Source organism: Passer domesticus, chromosome 10 (genome assembly GCF_036417665.1).
Source record: "Passer domesticus isolate bPasDom1 chromosome 10, bPasDom1.hap1, whole genome shotgun sequence".
In the NCBI taxonomy this organism is placed as follows: Eukaryota; Metazoa; Chordata; class Aves; order Passeriformes; family Passeridae; genus Passer; species Passer domesticus.
Genome location: NC_087483.1, coordinates 7,489,022 through 7,507,240, shown reverse-complemented (window position 1 = coordinate 7,507,240; position 18,219 = coordinate 7,489,022). Strand labels below are relative to the sequence as shown.

General features: G+C 42.9%; 1 protein-coding gene across 7 annotated transcripts in view; it reads left to right on the top strand.

The window, feature by feature from the left end:
• The first annotated feature begins 1,283 nt into the window (after window positions 1–1,283).
• The window catches only part of UBE2F (ubiquitin conjugating enzyme E2 F (putative)), a 54,702-nt gene continuing 37,766 nt past the window's right edge, over window positions 1,284–18,219 (top strand). For all 7 annotated transcript variants that reach the window (XM_064433577.1, XM_064433576.1, XM_064433579.1 and 4 more), the window contains exons 1-4: window positions 1,284–1,418; window positions 3,538–3,671; window positions 12,124–12,153; window positions 13,077–13,142. In XM_064433577.1, coding sequence (XP_064289647.1) covers window positions 3,554–3,671; window positions 12,124–12,153; window positions 13,077–13,142 — 214 coding nt within the window. In that variant the 5' untranslated portion in view covers window positions 1,284–1,418; window positions 3,538–3,553. The remainder of the gene's footprint in view (window positions 1,419–3,537; window positions 3,672–12,123; window positions 12,154–13,076; window positions 13,143–18,219) is intronic.

Sequence of the window (18,219 nt, the reverse complement as noted above, 5' to 3'; positions counted from 1 at the left end):
TTCTAGATAGTGGTGTAATATATGCTATCTTAGACTGTAGCATAATAGACTGTGAAATGTTAAAATGCTTTTACACGTAACTAACTCAGAAAATGGTGTAAAATAATTAAGTGATTTCCCACATTAGCGACTATCTTATCTGAAAGACAAGATAACGGAAACAGAAACCGGAGCACCGGATAAAGGAATTTATTAACCCTCATTATCAGGGAGTGAAAATACAACGAGATGGAACCACAAGAAGAAATAAAATATATTGGTTTAATCTACAGGATAGCAAGAAGTCAAAGGTTAAAACAAAGCAAAAGCACATCTAAACTCAAAGGAATGTTTGAATATGTATAAATGTCTATGAATATGCATGTAATGTATATTCCCTGTAATGTAACAGTATATAGAGAACATGGGTGAAGTTTTTATTTATTTATTTTTATTTTGGCGAATAGCCAAGCACCCCAGTATTGGGTTTTATCCCTTAATAAACTTTTATAAAAATTTTAAATAGTGAGTCATTTTTCTCACAATTGACTGTTGCATATTGATATTATTGACACATTGACTGTTCCATCTGATTCATTAGTCTTCCACTCCTCTGCTGCTGGAGTGTACAAATAGTAGATTAAATTAGGTAGATTAGTAGATTAATTTAATTAATAGTAGATTTAATTAATAGTAGATTTTCCTTAACCAAGGGAAACGCTGTAGCCTGGCTAAGCTCTGCTCCTGAGCAATCCTTTTTCTCCCTCTTGGTGTGCTCCTATTTGCCGCAGACTCAGCATTAATTTATATTGTGGCCAAATCACCCCCCTTTCCACAGCAGTGTGAGGGGACGGGAAAATAAGGGAATTTATGGGGAACGGCTGGCCAGGAAGGTGGTGGGATCAGCATCCCCGGAGGTGTTTAGGGAACGACTCATTCCTTAAGCGAGGAAGGAGGTATTGCAGGATGGGGCACTCAGTGCCGCGGGCGGGGTGGCACGGTGAAGATCCGCCAAAGCCGCGATCTCAGAGATCCTTCCTAACCTTAAGGACTGTGTGATTCTGTTTACAAAAGGCGACAAAATTGGCCCTGAGGACAGATAAATGACATAAGTTCCCCCAGGCACTGCGGCACCCCGCTGGCGCTGAGGGAGCGCTGAGGGAGCGCCCCAACATGGCGGCGCCGCCTGAGGGGCCCCTCAGCGGCCGCCCCGACATGGCGCCGCCCTCCCGGCGGCTAACGGCCTCCCCCCACAAACTCTCGCGAGATGGCTGCTGGGGCACTCCGCTGCCCGGCCCGGGCTCTCGCGAGATCTGGGCCGTGAGGGGAGGAGGAAGAGGCGGCGGAGGAGGAAGGAGGAGCCGCCGCCGCCGCCGCTCCCCGGGCCGGCGCCGGGGATGGTGTTGGCCGCGGCTGCCGGGCCCTGACGCCGCGCTCAGGTACGTGCGGGCTGCCCCGCTTCCCGCAGCTTGGGCTCGGGCCTGGCCGCTCCCGCTGTCCCCGCGTCGGCCGGCCCGCCAGGCCGCGGCTCCCGGCCCCTCAGCGCCGTGCCTGGCGGAGGGGCTGCCCTGGCTCTGGGAGCTGCAGAATTCCCCGGGCTCTTGCTGCCTTCCTTAGAAATAAGCACATCCCTTGCTCCTCTGCCTCCTCGGTAAAGCTTTACCTGCGGTCTGGCAGTGCTTTCTTGCTGGGTTTTATTAGAATTTGGGATGCTGCCGAGGCGAATAATTTCTTTTCCAGACTGGTCGTACTCCTCTTGGGTTTCCTGGTTGTTCAGGACAAGTTGGAAAGGTATTTAGGCGTCTAAAGCCCATCGAAGGTGAAAGATGGGGGCATTTTTGAGGGAACAGCTGGTCTGCGGCTTACAGGCATTTTTTTTTTTCCGGGTTTTTAATTTATGGCCGCGTTCATTACTTTTCAGACCCCTGCTCCCCTCTTTTTTTTTCTTTTTTTTTTTTTAATATATTTTTATTAAAAAAGAAGCTGCTCGCTCTTCCTTTTCCGGGGAAAAATGGGCTGTTTTGTTCTGCTTATTCCTTCCTCCGGGGTAAAACCTACAGTTTGTTTCGCTTCAGCCAGCTGGGTTTTACATCTGCCCTGAGCTGTACTTTTGTTTTTAAACATACATCTTGAAGCTCACACACACATCACTTGTCAGCGTCAGGGAGCTTGACCTTCGTGTGGATCTCACCAGAGTTTCCTGCTGTTAGGGACTGTTGTGAAATAGTTTATTTCCTATTTTTTTTTAAGCTCTGTTGCTCACTTTTCTGTTAAGTCCTTCTCAGCCTCCAAGTAAAGATTATACCCTGGCTTTTTGCACTTCCCTCCCCTTTATTTGGTTGAATTAATTGGTATGATTTAAATAATAAGCAGCTCCCCTACCATTTTAGCTGTTTGGGGGTTTGGGTTTTGTCAGCACTGTGTTGGTTTTAGCCAAAATGTTAAAGGAGGAGGAGTTGCCCTCTACTGAGAGCAGCACCAAAACATGTGAAGCCGTGACAGGTTGGGTGTTTTGGCCTCGTGGCTTTGGCACCTTGGGCACCTTTCACTGGAATGAATTCAGCAGTGTGTGATTTCCCAGAGTGGATGGCTGGCACAGCAGGAGCATCTCTTCATTTCAGTGCCTTGGTCTCTGTGTGTCAGGTTTTAGTGCTGTGTGGGTGACTGCAGTCTGCACCTCAGTCCTGTGCCCTGGGAGCTGTCTCAGAGCTCACGTCCTGGTTGTTCCAGGAATCCCTGCCCTTTCTCCTGGTTATCTTTTTCCCTTTTGGCCAGGCAAAAGGCAGCTGTGGGTGTTGTCTGTGAGGTGTGCAGGGGAGCCCCCCTCACAGGGGTGTTTTCACAGCAGCTCTTTGGAAGGAGCAGTGTCAGGCAGTGAGATGGGGCTGTAAACACTGATGTGAGCCTGGCCTCTCTCAGAAAACTGGATTTCCTCTTGGCCTGATGCACTGCATGTGCTCCCAGCCCAAACAAGCTCATTCCTCAGGTGCTGGGGCCATCCCCACCTTTGTTCACCTCACTGAGTGCAGCATCTCTGTTCCTTCAATCCTTGGTCAGCTCTGACCTGGGACAGAGGCCGGCAGAGCTAAAGAATAAAGCAGGGATTTATTAGGAGGTCTTGATGGATCCACCTTGGGCAGCACAAGAGCCCAGCCAGGGCTGCACCCAAAATGAACCAAAATGGTCACAAAATGGGCAACAGGTCACAGGGTCTCTCACTTTTATGAGTTCTGGTCCATTTGTATATTGGAGTTAATTGTCCAGTTATAGCTTCAGGATATGAAGGTCCATCCTTCTTGTTTTTCTCTCTTCAGTTCATTGTTTGTACATTTTGGGCCTGGAGCTTGTAACAGCTGTCCTTGGACAAGCTGGGAAAGGATTGTTCTGCCTGCCTGCCCTGTGAAGGGAGCTCGCCAACACTCGGTGTGAACCTCAGAGTTACACCCTGCAGCAGCACAGAGTCTAGAAAACACAAAAGCCAAGCTTGAGGCACCTCAGCACCTCTGAGCTGTGGCGCTCGTGCCCCAGGCGTGTGACTGTCCCTGTGTTGTGTTGCAGGAGGGAAGCAGCAGGGATGCTAACTCTGGCAAGCAAGCTGAAGCGGGATGACGGCGTCAGAGGCCCCCGTGCGCCCACCCCAGCGGCGGACTCCACCCGCAGGGTGTCTGTCCGGGACAAGCTGCTCGTTAAAGGTGACACGAAATTGCAATAGGCTGGGCTCACTGCTTTCAGTCAGCAGCACTGAATTGCCTATAAGTTCCCAGAGGTGTTTTTGAAATGTGCTGTAGGATGTGGCAGCAGCTCTCTGCTGGCTGAGAGGAACAGACACTTCCCCAGGCATCGCTCTGGGAAAGGCTGTGAGACGATCAGAGCCAAGAATGAGAAACAATTCTTACCTGGTGGTGTGAGCATGTGGAATGTGTTATGGAGATTTGTTTGCCAAAGGGTGGTTTCTTAATTGGTCAATGGTGATGGTGCTTTAATTCAAGGACCAATTAGATACGCCTGTAGTGAACTAGGGTATAAAAAGCAATGATTTTAATCTTAATAAAGATTAAAAGATAATTTTCTTAATAAAGAAAATCATTATTAGCCTTCTGAAATCCCTGGAGTCTATGTCAGTTATTTCCCATTGTGATGACAGCAGGACACTTGTTTTGATTTTCATCATTCAATAAAAACAAGTGTCTTCCTTACTCCATTGAAGATTAGTCCATCATCAATTAAAACATGATAAATAATTGCCACATGAATGGCATTGAATGTAGAGGAGGAGAATGTCAACAGAAGTCTGTCTGCCTTGGTATGAAGGTGGTTTTTGAGCAAAACTATAACTGCCTGTCACAGGAAAAAGCACCCTGAAAGTCACAACAGTGGTTTTAATGGCACAGGTCAGAGGCAGCACACTTTAACAAGATTTTAAAAAGCAGTACAGAGAGAGATTTTTCTAGGCCTGGAGTCACTACAAGTTGAGTGTGAAGTTGTGAATAATAAACCAGTGATTGCAGTGTGGTGTGTTTTAAGAAGACTGCTGTAGGCTGGTGGAAAAGAAGCCCCAAACCTACTGTTTGGCACTTGGGGGTAAATGGGGTAGTTAATGAAACAATAATTAAACTGTTTCATTGTTAGACAGCTCTTTCCTTCACTGATTTTTTTTTTTGTAGCATAGATAATACTACATTTAAAAATCCATAGGTGCTGACAGCGTGCAGTTACTGTGGATTTAAAGTAGGTTCAGTCCCTCTGGTAACAGTTGAATATTAGTGGCGCAGGAATGTGTTGTTTAGGTTGAAGTTTCTGCTGAAAATGATCAGTAGCAAATACTCTGCTGTTGAAGCTGGCACTGTTGGGATTCATGCCAGTCAGAGGAAATCCACATTTCCTGTTCTTGTTTCAGAGTGATTTGAGGCTGACATGGCTATAATTGCCTGACTGAGATTACCTAACTAGCACTGCATATGGTTTTTTCCTAAATTAGGGTAAATTCTGTCAGGTATCTGGAGCAAGGTGTCACTGCAAACACTGCTGCCTCAGTGCACTGGAAGTGCCTCACCTGGGCTGTAGGAATGTTGTGTCCACAATTTTCTCCCTGTATTTTTTAAGGACAGGGAAGTTCCACATGCTTTAAATAATTATTTTGATCACTCTTCCAATTTGGAAATCCTCATCGAGGGGGAATGATTCAGGCAGGAGAAATAAGCTGTTTAACCAGGCTAAGCTACAAAGCCAAATTACTAAATATACATAATCTGAGATTTTCCCTAACCTACAGGACTTGAGGGGAAGATAACAGTGTGAAATAAATACCCTTCATGTGAGGGGGCAAAGAAATTTTACTCTGCCCTTAGAGCAATCATGTTTTACAAACCCATACCCAAGTGTTCAGGGGAGGAAGAGAATGTAGAAATTTAATACTGACTTTGTAATTGTAGTTGCTGTGGCTGTGATAGCAAACCAGCTATTTAAATAAAAGTAAATAAAAAAAACCTGTAAATTAAAAATACTTAGTAAAACTAAGTATTTAAACTAACTGAGTTCAGACTAAGTATTGAATGAGTCCCAGACTGACAAATGTTAAAAGCAGGTCAGTGCTCACATGGCTGAGGGCTGGATCCTGATCTGATTGTGCCTGGAAGTTGCATCCCTGCTGTGAAGTGAGTGGTGTAGGTCACTTAGTCACCATCAAAGGCATTGGTGAAAATGTGCCTTAACAGGAATTTGCAAAAGCACAACAAAGGTTGGTAAGCATACTGCTTACTGCATGGGTAATGCATGTAAAGGAAAATAAAATTAGGGTCAATTCAGGGTGATACGTGCAGAGGCTGGAATGAAAAGAGGAAAGGGAAAAAGGTAAAGGAAACTCCTGATTGAGTCAGGAGGTTCAGGGTGAAATTCCTTCCTTTCTAAACTCCTCAGGGAGGAGTCTCAGTGCAGCTGGACCCAGTCTCAGGCTTGGGCTCAGCAGTTATATCTAAAAGATTTAGCAGAACTTAATAATAAAAGCACTTGAGTGTTATATTAATTATTAATCAGCTATAAACATAATATAGATTCAAGATAATAACATGCACTGTTTTATAGTGTGTTCAGGTTAATGCACACACATACACAAAATATATATATATATAAATATATACATGGATATACACACAAATGTGCAAAGGTAACACATGTGTATGTATACATGGGAAGACATATTAAAATATCTCCCCAGGAGAGCTGTGGGAGCAGCTGTCAGTGTGCTGAGGGTGGTTTCTGGGTGAAATGGGCCTGACAGGAGAAGCAGATCATTCCAGTGGAGCTGCTGGCAGTGAGAGGGGAAAGCAGTGGGAAAGGCTTTTTGGGGATGTGAAAAGTGAAATGTAAACCATTTGCTTACAAGTTTTTAGAATTTGCTTCAGCCTTTCAGACAGACGAGCTGCAGCAGCACCTACGATGTGGTGAGACTGAGAGGAGTGAGCTTGTGATGCTGATGGTGTTGCTAGGTCATGCAAAGATGGCAGGAATGAGTTTGGACAGGAGTGCAGAGCTGCCTGCTGAAGGTGTGCACGCAACAGGGATGCTGCTGCAGCTGGAGCTTGGCTATGGAGCTGCAAGAGCTGAATTTAGGCTGTTGTGATGGATCCCAAAGCCAGCAGGAGCCTGGAAGAGTAGCTGTAAGTAGAAGTTGTCACTGGTGTGTGTTTTGGCTGGAGTTACAAACAGATGACAGTGGCAGAACAGGGGAAAGGCTCCATCAGGTCAGTGTCCTGGCAACAAATCAGAAAATAATCTCTCCTGCATAAAAGAAGAGAAATCCTGGCCTTCAGCAAGGGAGGAGGAGGAGAGAAAAGGCCCGGAGTGTTCTGCCAGTGGTGAAGCACCACTGTCCTGTCCCTGCTCCACAGTAAATGAGGGATCATCTAATAAATCCTGCAGACAGATGTCTGCCAGCCTTGCTAAGGGTGTTGCCCAGACACAGACTGTGGTTTTTTTGTGGAGGTGAATTGCAGACAGCCTTGTTTGTGTGATAGAGAGTCCAGTGCAGGAAGGCAGTGCAGATCCCTGAGGGATGTGTTGGCACACTGGTACCCCTGCAGCCCTCAGCTGTGTTGTGTGCTCTGCCTGATCATTTCTGTTTTGATTGAGGTGATGACCAGCACCCCAGCCACTGACAAGTGCAGATGATGCTTACAGACTTTTAAAGACATGGCATGCATGCCTGAAAGTAGGAAAAGTAAGTGCTAAAAATAAGTGCTAATTTAGGTATGATAGCTATTTGCACTATGGGTGTGAAGAAACATTCAGTTGGTGTTGGAAATAGTGGTGTCAGGCACTGACCTTGACTTTATTGATGGATGAACGTTAAACAGGCTTTGTTCCACTTCTGGGGAAAGCTGCTCTTAAAGTACTGGTGCCCTTTGTTGGTTTTTCCTTATGTTCTTCCTTTGACTGCTTCTATCCAGCATTGCTACAGATTGAGATGTCAGTCATGTCTCAGGACACTTGGGTTGTTTTATGGATGTATTATGAATAGAAATCTCTCTGTCACTAAAGTTTTATATCTAGGGAAGTAATTCTGAGTCATTTGGATGTTCTTTTCCAGCTGTAGAGAGGGTCTAGTAAAGCACAGCTTTGTTCAAAATTCCGTGTGACTCATCTGTTCATCTGTTCTCACTGCATTTCCATCTAGGCTCAGTTGGAGAGTAAGGCCCTAATTCTGTAAGCCCAGTGCCCAAATTAAAATCGAGCAAGCAGTACAATTGCTTCAGCAGCTTTCATTTTGTTCTGTGCTGCAGAGGCAATTTTTAATGTCCTGTTCATCTCTGAGGGGAACTTCATTAAGCTGGGAGCAGGGGCCACATGACTGCTCCTCATGGCAAGCGTGCAGTGCTGAGCTTGAAAGGCAAATCCTTTCTGAAATTTAAAAAGGGCTGAGGACAAACCCAGGTGGTGTTTAAGATTAATATTGTATAATGAAGGTGATTGCTAAATGGAATTGAAGATAGAGAGCACCAGGATGGCAGCAGCAGCTCATGGATCACAAAGGCTGTCACTTACATTGCATTTTTGGTATTGTACAGAAACTTCATAATTTACTTTTATATTCCTGCTACTGCTTAGTTTGATTGTGGCAACTTGAAATAATATATGCGAAAATGAGGTAACAAGGTTTATTCCTTGGTTGTCTTCAATATCTGTGGCTTTTACCACTATATTTATGTAACCAGAAAATATTTAATGTGTGCCTCTGTTTAAGCCTGAGAGAATGGAATTGGGGAAACTGATGGTGAAAGTGAGGTGAATATCCATTGTAACTAAAAATGAGGGAAACCATTTATTTGTTTTCTTCAAGCCTTTAAAAATAATAATATCCCTCCTCACAAAAACAGGTGAGGAGAGTTGAGAGGTGAGAAAATACTTTTTTTCTTACACTGGTCTGTGCAGTTCAGAGGAGTTAAGCAGGGAATGCTATAAAGAGAGATGGATAAGAATGAGGAGGCGAACAGTATTTCTGGAATTAATAGAGTATTAGAATTAGTACTTAGAAAATGGAATTTTTATTAATGTCGAAGTATTTAATCTTCAGGGACCTAAACAGGAGAGGGGGCTTTTTAAACAAAACTAGAGAGTAGTACTGCTGTGGGTGAGACTGTTCACTTGAGGAAATAATGCTTTTATTTGGTGTACTTAAAACCAAACTCCAGCTCCAAAATCAAGCATAGAGTCCGATTTTTGTGGAAGGCTTAGTAAACAAAGCAGTGCTAAATTCTGACTTGGGGAGAGAGAGCAGAGCAGTGGGGCTGTGGTGTGTGCACTGAGCATTCATAAACCTTGTACACACAGCAGGAGTGTTCCTATTTCTGTCTGGAGAACTGTCATGGGCAGGGAGAGTTATTGTTTGTGAAATCATTTATAAATAACTCTGGCTGCTTCTGTTAGGCTTAGAAGCAGCTCAGGAGCTGTACAGGAGAGAGAAAAGCTGAGCCACAATCTGTTTGCATTCAGCTCTTGCAGTGTTTGTGTTGGGTTTAAGTTTAAGCCTCTCCTTTTTGATGGTTTAAAATAGATTTGGAACTGCTCAAGTGTGTGCTGGGTCAGGAGAAGGATCTGCACACCCACCTCCACTGGGGCTGCTCCTGCAGCAGGTCACACCAGGTTTTGGGAACACCAGATGGACTCTCAGAGTTCCTGCCACTTGGGTGTTCTGGTTGTCTCCTGTCTTAATGGTGTGAATTGAGACACAGATGCAGATTCTCCACAAAATTACCATGAAAAGTACTCAAACTGAATTTTCTTCACTGTTCAGCTGTAGGGACAGTCATTTCTTGAAAGCAGAGCTCAGAAAAACTTGTAAGTTTGTGTGGGAAATGGATTTGTAAAGAATTTTTAAAACTTGATAGAAAGTTTATACAGTCTTGTATATTTGTCTGTAAACACCAAAATAAGGTGTGTTGACTTTGGGAGGTTATGGAATACAGATGATATTGTTGAGAGAGATTGAAATAGAAATAAGTTTTAACAAGTTTTAAAATACTGTAACAGTGACATATTACACCACAGACAGGAGATGCTTTTATGTAGGAAAGAAATGTTCTGGTCAGTGATAAGTGGCATCTACCCAGAGCAATTCTGATAATTTACTTTTAGCCTACACTTTAGGTCAAAGCAGAATGTAAACAAAAAAGGTTATTAAAAATATACACACACATATATAGGTTATATAATATTAAGATAAAATAATAGAAATAATATAAAAATAGATACATAAAGTTATAAAAGGCTGGATATCTTAGAAAATTAAAATTGGGAAAGATGTATTGGAGGACTACATGAGAAAAAATATAGGTGATTACAAGTAATAGTGGTATTGTGTGGTAGAAGTTAATAGGCTGAAAAATATTTATAAGGTACTGTAACTAGGAAATAGATTAGAAAAAAGTTTGTTCTTTAATTTAGTGAAGCTTTTGGAGCTCTTGGGAGTTCAGTGCATTGGAGCTCTGGCACTTCAATGCTTTGCTTGTTCACAAATCTCTGCTAAATAGGTTGGCAGCCTGCACCAGGGGTGTTTTCTTACAGAATGCTCATGCCAGAGGTATTGATTTGTGCAGAAAATGTGTGAGTTAGAACATCAGAATCTCAATGGAGCTTGAATGCTCTGGTCAAAATGTTTGCTTTCTGAGCAGCAGCATACTGAAATGGCTCTAATGTCAATGCTGTCACCACCAGAGAGACACAGAATTTGGAAAACCCTCAAACACTGAGCTTTGGCCTGTTAAATGTGCATGTTAATTGGTGAATCACCAGTGGTTGTTCATGTGGCACAGTTATAGTAACATTGCCTTACTTGATGCTGCTGTACCCATTCAGATTATTGAAGCAGATCTTTATCTGCTTTGTCTTCATGAGGTTGTTTCATTCTTAGTTTGTGGTTTGTTGCAGAGTTCATTAGAAACCTCAATTTTGGGCCATTTGTCTTTGTTTCCAAAAGTTTTGTGTGGGTTTATTAGCGCAGCATTCCCACCTGTTTGCACATCTTCAGAGAAGGAGCACAGTGCTGCCTTCTGCTGGGTGTGGGCATTTTGTTCTCGTGTTTTCACAAGAAAAACCACTCATTCCTGGGCCAAGGCAGAGAGAAACACAGGAGTGTGAGCACATCACAGGGAATTTTCACACTTGAGAGGAACTCTGGTGGCTGTAAACTCTGCTGAGCCTTGCAGGAGGCAGAGCTGCTCAGCCCCTGCTGGGACTGAGCATGCTCTGCCCTTAAATGTCTCCTTTTTTTGGGATCAGGAGAGGGCAGGCAGGATTCATTGAGGTGAACATCACACAAGCACAGAAGGCAATAAAGGAAAGCAGTCAACACCTTCAAATAATTGAACCAGGTCCTAAACTTTGCACTGCAGTGGAGATTGTTGTGCCACTGTGAAAGGCTGGTGAATTTAAAGGAAGGAGTGAGGGAATAATCTTGGGAAAAGTTTACATAGCTGCAGCCTTCAGGGGTTGGTTGTCACATCTTTTTTTATCAACCAGGAAGGGAAAATGGAAATAAAGTCCTTGATTACAGCTGCAATTACATTTTTGTGTGTGTATATTTTATAAAGACAGTACTTTAGCAAAAGTATGGCTCCAGTGTTGTCTTTCAGTGCATGGCTTTGGTTAAATCAGCTCTGGCTGCACGTGTGGGGTTTTAAAAGAGTGAAGTTGTGAATATTTTATGTAAGTGTGAAGCACAATGCTTCTGTTTTGGTGGTTTTTTTTTCTCTTGGTGTAGTAGGCTGCAGGTGCAGGGTGTGCCAAGCACAAGGGAAATGGGAGTCAAATAAACATCATTCCCAAATGCCAGGTTTGGTAAGCATGGATGGCAGGAGAAGCTCTGGAGAGTTAGTGAGAGTTGTGATGAGGTCAGTTTGGATTCAGTGCCAGGGATTCTGAGTGACAGTTGCCTTCAGATGTGTGGTTTTGAGAGTTGGAACTGAAATATCCTGCAGGTTGTCAGCTCAAGTAAATGGGCTGTGTCTGGGGGGGCCTGAAAGCAAAGTTAGAAATGGAAAATAAGACCACAGGAAAGGACAAAAATATACTCAATTTTATTTCCTTGGACTTCAGAAGTAAAGTGGGGAGATACCTTGATGCATCTGGTTCATGAGAAATTGGAAGTAAGATTTCAATAAAATTCACAAAAGCAGGGATTTTTCCAGGGAAGGTGTCTTGGCAAGGCTTAGGAATACCCTCAAAACTTCATTTCCTAGGGGCTGTGGAACAGAATCAGGATGCTTCCTTTCTTTTATGAATTTTAAGCTCAGGAAATAAATAAAAGGAAAATGTAATTGAATAGGAGTGCATATCAGTAACAAAACTTGTGCTTTGGAAATGCCTGTGCTCTCTGAGGTAGCAGCCCTGGTGCTTCAGTCATGGCAGAGCTGAGCTCCCCATCAAAGCAGGGTGCATTTCCCATGTCTGTAGGGCAGATGAGCATTTTAGTAATGAATTGAGTGGCTTAAAGAGAAATTTCAAGGTAAACTTCCACTGCAGCTTAATTATATTTTTAAGTAAAATTGGATTTATGGGGTGGTTTAAATTAGATCTGTCAATTTGGGCTTGAAGAAGGGCTTTATGCTTGCATAAATAATGGGTTTATTTCTTTTTTTTTTCTTTCAACAGAGGTTGCAGACCTTGAAGCTAATTTACCTTGTGAGTATAACATTTAATAGTATGCATTTTAAGGGGGAAGGGAGCATTGAAGTGAACATTTTGACTGAAGTGTGAATGCTGATGGTGTTTGTTAACTGTGCAAAGCTCCACCACTCTGGCTTGAACAGATTTTTCTCTGTTGCTTCCTGTTATGGGACTGTGGAGAACTGGACCCTCATTAGTGTCCTTTGGAAGGAGTATTGATAATTTGCCTCCAGTTTTTAATTGCTGGGGAGTGCAGCAAAACTTTTATAAAAGTGCCCAAAAGGTTTCTGGGACTCGAGGGTGCAATTAGTGCCTCACTTGTGTTTTTTCTTTATTCTCTCATTTTCAAACCAGGAGATTCTGATTTAGGGGCAGAGCAAATAGCTCAGCTCTCAGGGTTTAAAGTCAACCTGCAGTTTTTTCACTTCCAGATGTAACCTGATGTCTTTGTTAATAGTGAAAATACTTGTGAAAACTAATTTTTTAAGAGTGATCCATATTCCCTAAAAAATAATTTTAAAAAAAGGCAAGATAATGATGGATTTAGACCTGGAATCTTACTTGAGATATAAGCCTTCCTTAATGGCAGTTATAGAGAATTTAAATTTACAGAGAGTAATTTTAGGTAAGCCTTTTTCAGTGTGGGTTCTGTTATAGGGTAACAAATACCAGCAGAATGTGAGATTTCAGTTACTACAATGTGAGTGCAGTACCAGGGTCTGTGTACAGCTCCAGGTAGGTTTTTTCAGGCACATAGGATTTATAGCTATGGTACTGTTCAGCTCCTTGGCTACAGAAAAGGAACAGCCAGCCTGATGGGTTCAGAAGCCAAAGACTGCAGAATATGGATGATAAAATAACCATGACAGACTTGTCTCCTCATGTCAGCCAGCAGAGGAGAACTCCTTTCTGATGTAAATTGTTCTTTTGCTTCACAGGTACATGTAAAGTGAATTTTCCTGACCCAAACAAGCTCCATTACTTTCAGCTAACTGTAACCCCAGGTAATTTTTTTCAGCGTGTTACTTTTGTTTCTGTGTTGGTGTTTAGGAAAGTAATTCCAAGAGGAATTCCAATAAAGCCTCGAGTCAAAGAAGATCTGGCTATTACAGTGATTATTTCATTAAAGAGATGGAGAAACTGGGCTGAGTTTTGACAACTAGATACCAATAAAAAGCCTTCAAAAATGAGTAGGGTTAGGAAATAACTCAGATCTTGTTTGCTTACTTTGAGAACTTTTTTCCTCTCAGCCAGTTTCCAACCACCTTGATTTATTTTTGCCTTACAGCCCTGTTAGGTTGTGCGTTGCCCTGTGCTGATTGTTTGGTTCTGCAGAGGTGTAGAGAGAGGTTACCAGTGTAACCCTGCTGGAAAACTTCAGACCCAGGTGTTCCTGCAGATGTTTAACAAGGAGGAATCTCTAAGTCTTTGATTCTTCAAATATGTAAAATCAGATTTTTTATTCTTAACACAACTTGAGTATCCTGTGAAGCTCTTGCTGGCAGGCTGGTCAGTAAAAGCATTTTCATAAATTATCATTTCCATGCAAATTTCTTAATAGCCACCTGAAATTAGTGTTTTCTGTGCATTTTAGAACAGAAGGTTCTGCTTTATGAATGAATTTGCATGGGAGTTTATTTAAACTTCACATGCCCTTCTTGAGTTTGAGCATGTCAGGTGAGAACACTGCTGTGTGCAGTGCACTGAGAGGATGGAGTGTGGTGTGCTGGGTCGGTGTCCCCCTGGCAGCTCCTTCTCCTGGGTGCCCATTCTCTGTGGATGCAGAATTTGGGTGAGCTGTGGCACTCATCCTGGTGTCTGACCTGGAGGAACTGTGCTGTGCACTTAATGCAGTGCCTGGAACGTTTCTGTAATCCACTCCTTTGAAGGCAGAGCAGCACTAGGTGTCGCTGTTGCTGTTCATTAGCCCAAACCAGCTGGCCCTTCCTCCAGCAGAAATTTTGGGTGGTCTCTGTTAACATGTCCATTCATGTGACTCCCTTTTGTGATGGAAAAATGAGTGAGGCTGCCCTTGTCAGTGTAATTAAAAATAAATGCAAGAGCTAATCTAGAGCTTTGGCCGTGCCATTCTGCGTAGGAGTTGTGCTCATATTTACTTGGTGGGTGTTAATTCTGCTTGCACCAAATGCCCTTCACTTAGCATGATGCTGCTTTGTTATGTTTTGGAAAGGAGCTGACTTTACAAGAGCATCCCTGTGCAAATGAGTAATGTGTACAAAAGCTGTCCTAACTCCAAGGTGTCTAAACCCTGGGAATTGTTTTGTCTGCTCACTGCTGTCTTTCTCACTGCAGGATGCTGCAGGCAGAAACCAGCTGTTGAATGCAGAGCAGGGGTTTTGTGCCAATGATCTTGCCAATGAGATGATCTTAATTAACATTTTGTTACTCTAAATATAGCTGCACAGCTGAAGTCTCTGCAGTTGCAGCCTGACCCAAGTAAACATCTATTTTCAGCTGTGCATAATTCAGGTGTAGAATCTTGTGATCAACCATAGTTTAGCACTCTAAAGGCAGAACACAGAGCAAGAAAATCTTGGTAGTTTTCTGCCTCTCTTCAGCACTGAAGTTTTCTCCAGTGTGTGCTAAATCTTGGTTTTCCTTGAGGCAGCAGAGTGGCTGTCACAGGAGTTTTATGGCTCAAGCAGGCTTGAGCCAACTCTTTTTGTATTGTCTGGACAGTATTGCATGAATCTTGACTTTGTTCCCTGCTGTCATTTTGAATGTGGCTGGTCTTGAAAGGACAGTAAAAGAAGCTTCCTTAGGCTTTCACAAAAAGACTAATTTGAGTAAGAAAATGGACTTGACCACCAAGCAGAAATCCTTTCAGGTCCCTTGCTCAGCACCTCTCACCAAAACCTTTCTCAGCCACTATTTAATGTGGCAAAATTATCCTGGTAACAGGAGGTTTTTAATTTAAAATGATTTTGTAGAAAATCTTGATGAGGGTGGCTGCTTCATATAATTGAAGAAATTCCAATCTCTGTATGCTCCAGTTTTCTGCAGTGCACCACCAGTGGATAGAAAATGGCTCAGGCTTGGATTTTTCTGCTGCAGTGGACAAACTCCGTGTTCCCCAGGCAGACACTGCTGGTTTTCTCTGCTGCCTGAAGCTTCTCTTCCCTTTTGTCATCTGAAACAGTTGTTCTGCCTTTGAAAAATACCCTTGTGCCACCACTTGCCTCTGTTCTTATTTTTGCACCAGTATCATACTGGATGAAAATCTAGGGAAAATAAGGAGATGTTTAGAATCCAGCCTTGCTGTGCTGGTATTTGGAGCACAAAATTGGAAGCTGAGGATTAAAACATGATAATGACCTGGAGAAAAATAAAGGAGGTGACTTTAGATAGCTTACATATGAAAAAACCCAGAAGAGTAAGTGCAGTAAATGTAATTTCCCTGCAGTTCCCAAGCTGTTGGATTAGTCTGGGCATGGTGTGGATATTTGAGTGCCACTCTAGGGGGATTAATAAAGGCCCTGTTTTCTGGTGAAATGCCCACAAATATTGGTGAGCATGGCTGATTCAGGGAGCAGCTATGCAAAGTGCATCCCTTGTGGCCTGCCCTAATTATCTTGCATTTTCTTCTAAACGGAGGAAATAATTTGGTGAAGTGTTTTCCAGAGCTCTTTCAGGCATTAAAACACCCTACAAATACAAGCTAAGATTAGTCAGGTTGCTGGTAATGAAACTTGAGACTGAAGTGGGAGGGATGCTTGCTCTGCTAATACAGCTTGAAGACATAAATTTAAGCAGTGGGAGGAAAACTGTGGCTCAGACATCCTCCCTTTTTAGCAAAAGTCCCTGTGGCCAGCTTCCTAAGTTCCGTGTTAAAGCTGTTCCATTTGATGGGTTTATTTATAGCTCTTTCCTCACTGTTGACTCTGCCAGAACTTTTTTCCCACCACTTCTCCATGCCTAAAAAACTGAGGATTTCTCTCCCAGTCTGAGAACCTATTTACTTGAGATGCTGAAAGATGACTTTATTGTGAATTATCGTGTTAATGCAGTGCAAGATTTCTGGCTGGCTACTGAGGCTCTCCAGAATTTTTAATATATGTTTGAGTGACTGGTAATGAGTAGCTTGATTGTTGCTTTAGGAACACAGAGAGAGAATTGTATAAAAGAGGGGAGGACAGATGTCTTGCTCCTCTTAATTGTGTAAATATGTCCTTGCTTATTTGATAGCAAAGGCTTACCCAGTGTGAGTTTTGATTAGTGATTGGTGACAAGGTAAAACCAAAATATAAAATGAGTTGTAATATGAGGCAGTGATGAATATTGAGTTGTCTTGAGGAAGAATTAATCTGAAAGTTCTTGAGTGTTTCTGTTGGACAACCATTGCAGTGAGTGTTCATCAAACCTGGGGATTTTCTTTGACATAAAACACACGTGGATACATCCATCAGCAGGCATTTATTTCATTTTAGCAGGGGTGGAATGTGAAGAGCTGCTGCATGCTCTGCTCCAAGTCCAGCAAATCAAGGAACTAGTGAAATTAAGCCAAGGAAAAGAACTTCTGTACTTGGAAATGTGATAATTCCTGTCACTTGGTTAAAATGTATTATAGTGCTAGATGGTGGATGAAGTGCAGTCAGTGTTCTGTCTGTGTTCTGTTGGATAAATGTGTTAGAGCTCCTGGGGGATATTGGACCATTTTCAATGATTCCTTTCTGGAACAGTGTCTCACTCTCAGTGCATGGCACATTTGACAGGGAGCAGTTTTACCAAAGGGTATCAGTGTAAGTCACCTCTTACTCCCCGGTCTTCACTAATGGCTTGCTTTACTGATTTTTGTCTCTTTATATTTAACAACAAAAGAGAAATGCTTTTTATCTTGCCTTTTTCCTGTAAAAATTAGTGCATGTCCCTTTACTTCCTGGTAAATCATAGCATGCCTAAAATTGCTTAATAAATCCAGCTCACTTCAGAATTGATTTGGAGTGGGAATGGAGAACAGATTTGAAAAGCACATCAAGAGACAGCAACCTGAAGGAGGATTTAGTATTTTGATGACCTACAGTAGACAAGCTAAGGGGGTTTTTTTGTGGTTTGGAACAAGCCAGATAATAACAAAATTCTTCTTAGTCTTTCTCTAAACTATGGATTGTTTCACAGAACATTTCTTTGCAGTGTTGGCTTAAGAAATATAAAAAACCTGCATCCTATAATGCTAACCAGCCCTCCTGGCCTTCACTGGGGCTGGAGTGCTCAGGGTGCTTTGAGCCAGAGCATCCCTCAGATGTCTCAAACCCCCAGTGTGGGCTGGGTACCTGTTATTTTAATGAAAAACCTCAGTAATGGCAATGCCAGGTGCATTTCAGATCACTTGTAAGCATTTCAGCTTCCAAGCACAGCTATTTCAAGAGTAACATGCTGTTTGTCATCCCATTCTATTAGCCCTGCTTAAATGTAAGTAGATCTTTTAATATGTCATATTTGGAAATTTAGCCATTTTAATAATTCAGTACTGAGGCTGGCAGAGAGGAGACATGTGTTCCTAGCAGATACATCACAGTAGGATAATTACAGTGAAAGAGCCTGCTTGCTGTTACTGCAGTGCACTGAAACATGCCCTTGCACATCATTGTACTACTCACCAGGACTGCCAGCTCAAATTTGGGGAGATCTGCTCAGTCCTGGAGCAGGGTTTAGCAATGCTTTAGCAAGCACAAGTTTGGGGAGATCTGCTCAGTCCTGCAGAAGGATTTAGCAGTGCTTTAGCAAGCACAAGCTTGAGAATATGTGCTCAGTTCTGGAGCAGCATCTAGCAATGTATTAGCAGTTTCAGGATTTCTCCAGCTCATTCCAAGGGTCGCTGATGTGGTGCTGCCTGCCAGGATTTGCTTCCTACAGTGGGAAGTTCAGTGCAGGGTTCCTCTGGCTGGGTATCCCTGCTCCTGTGATCAGGATGGTGGAATTTTCTGGGACTGTTGGCTCTTGTGACTTCAAATTTCTGCTGTAGAAATGGTGGGAGTGCAGGAAGACACGATGCTCACACACTCATTGGATTAGGTGGCAGCTGGTGGTGCAGCCAGCTGAAGTGTTTGATGGAAACCCTGT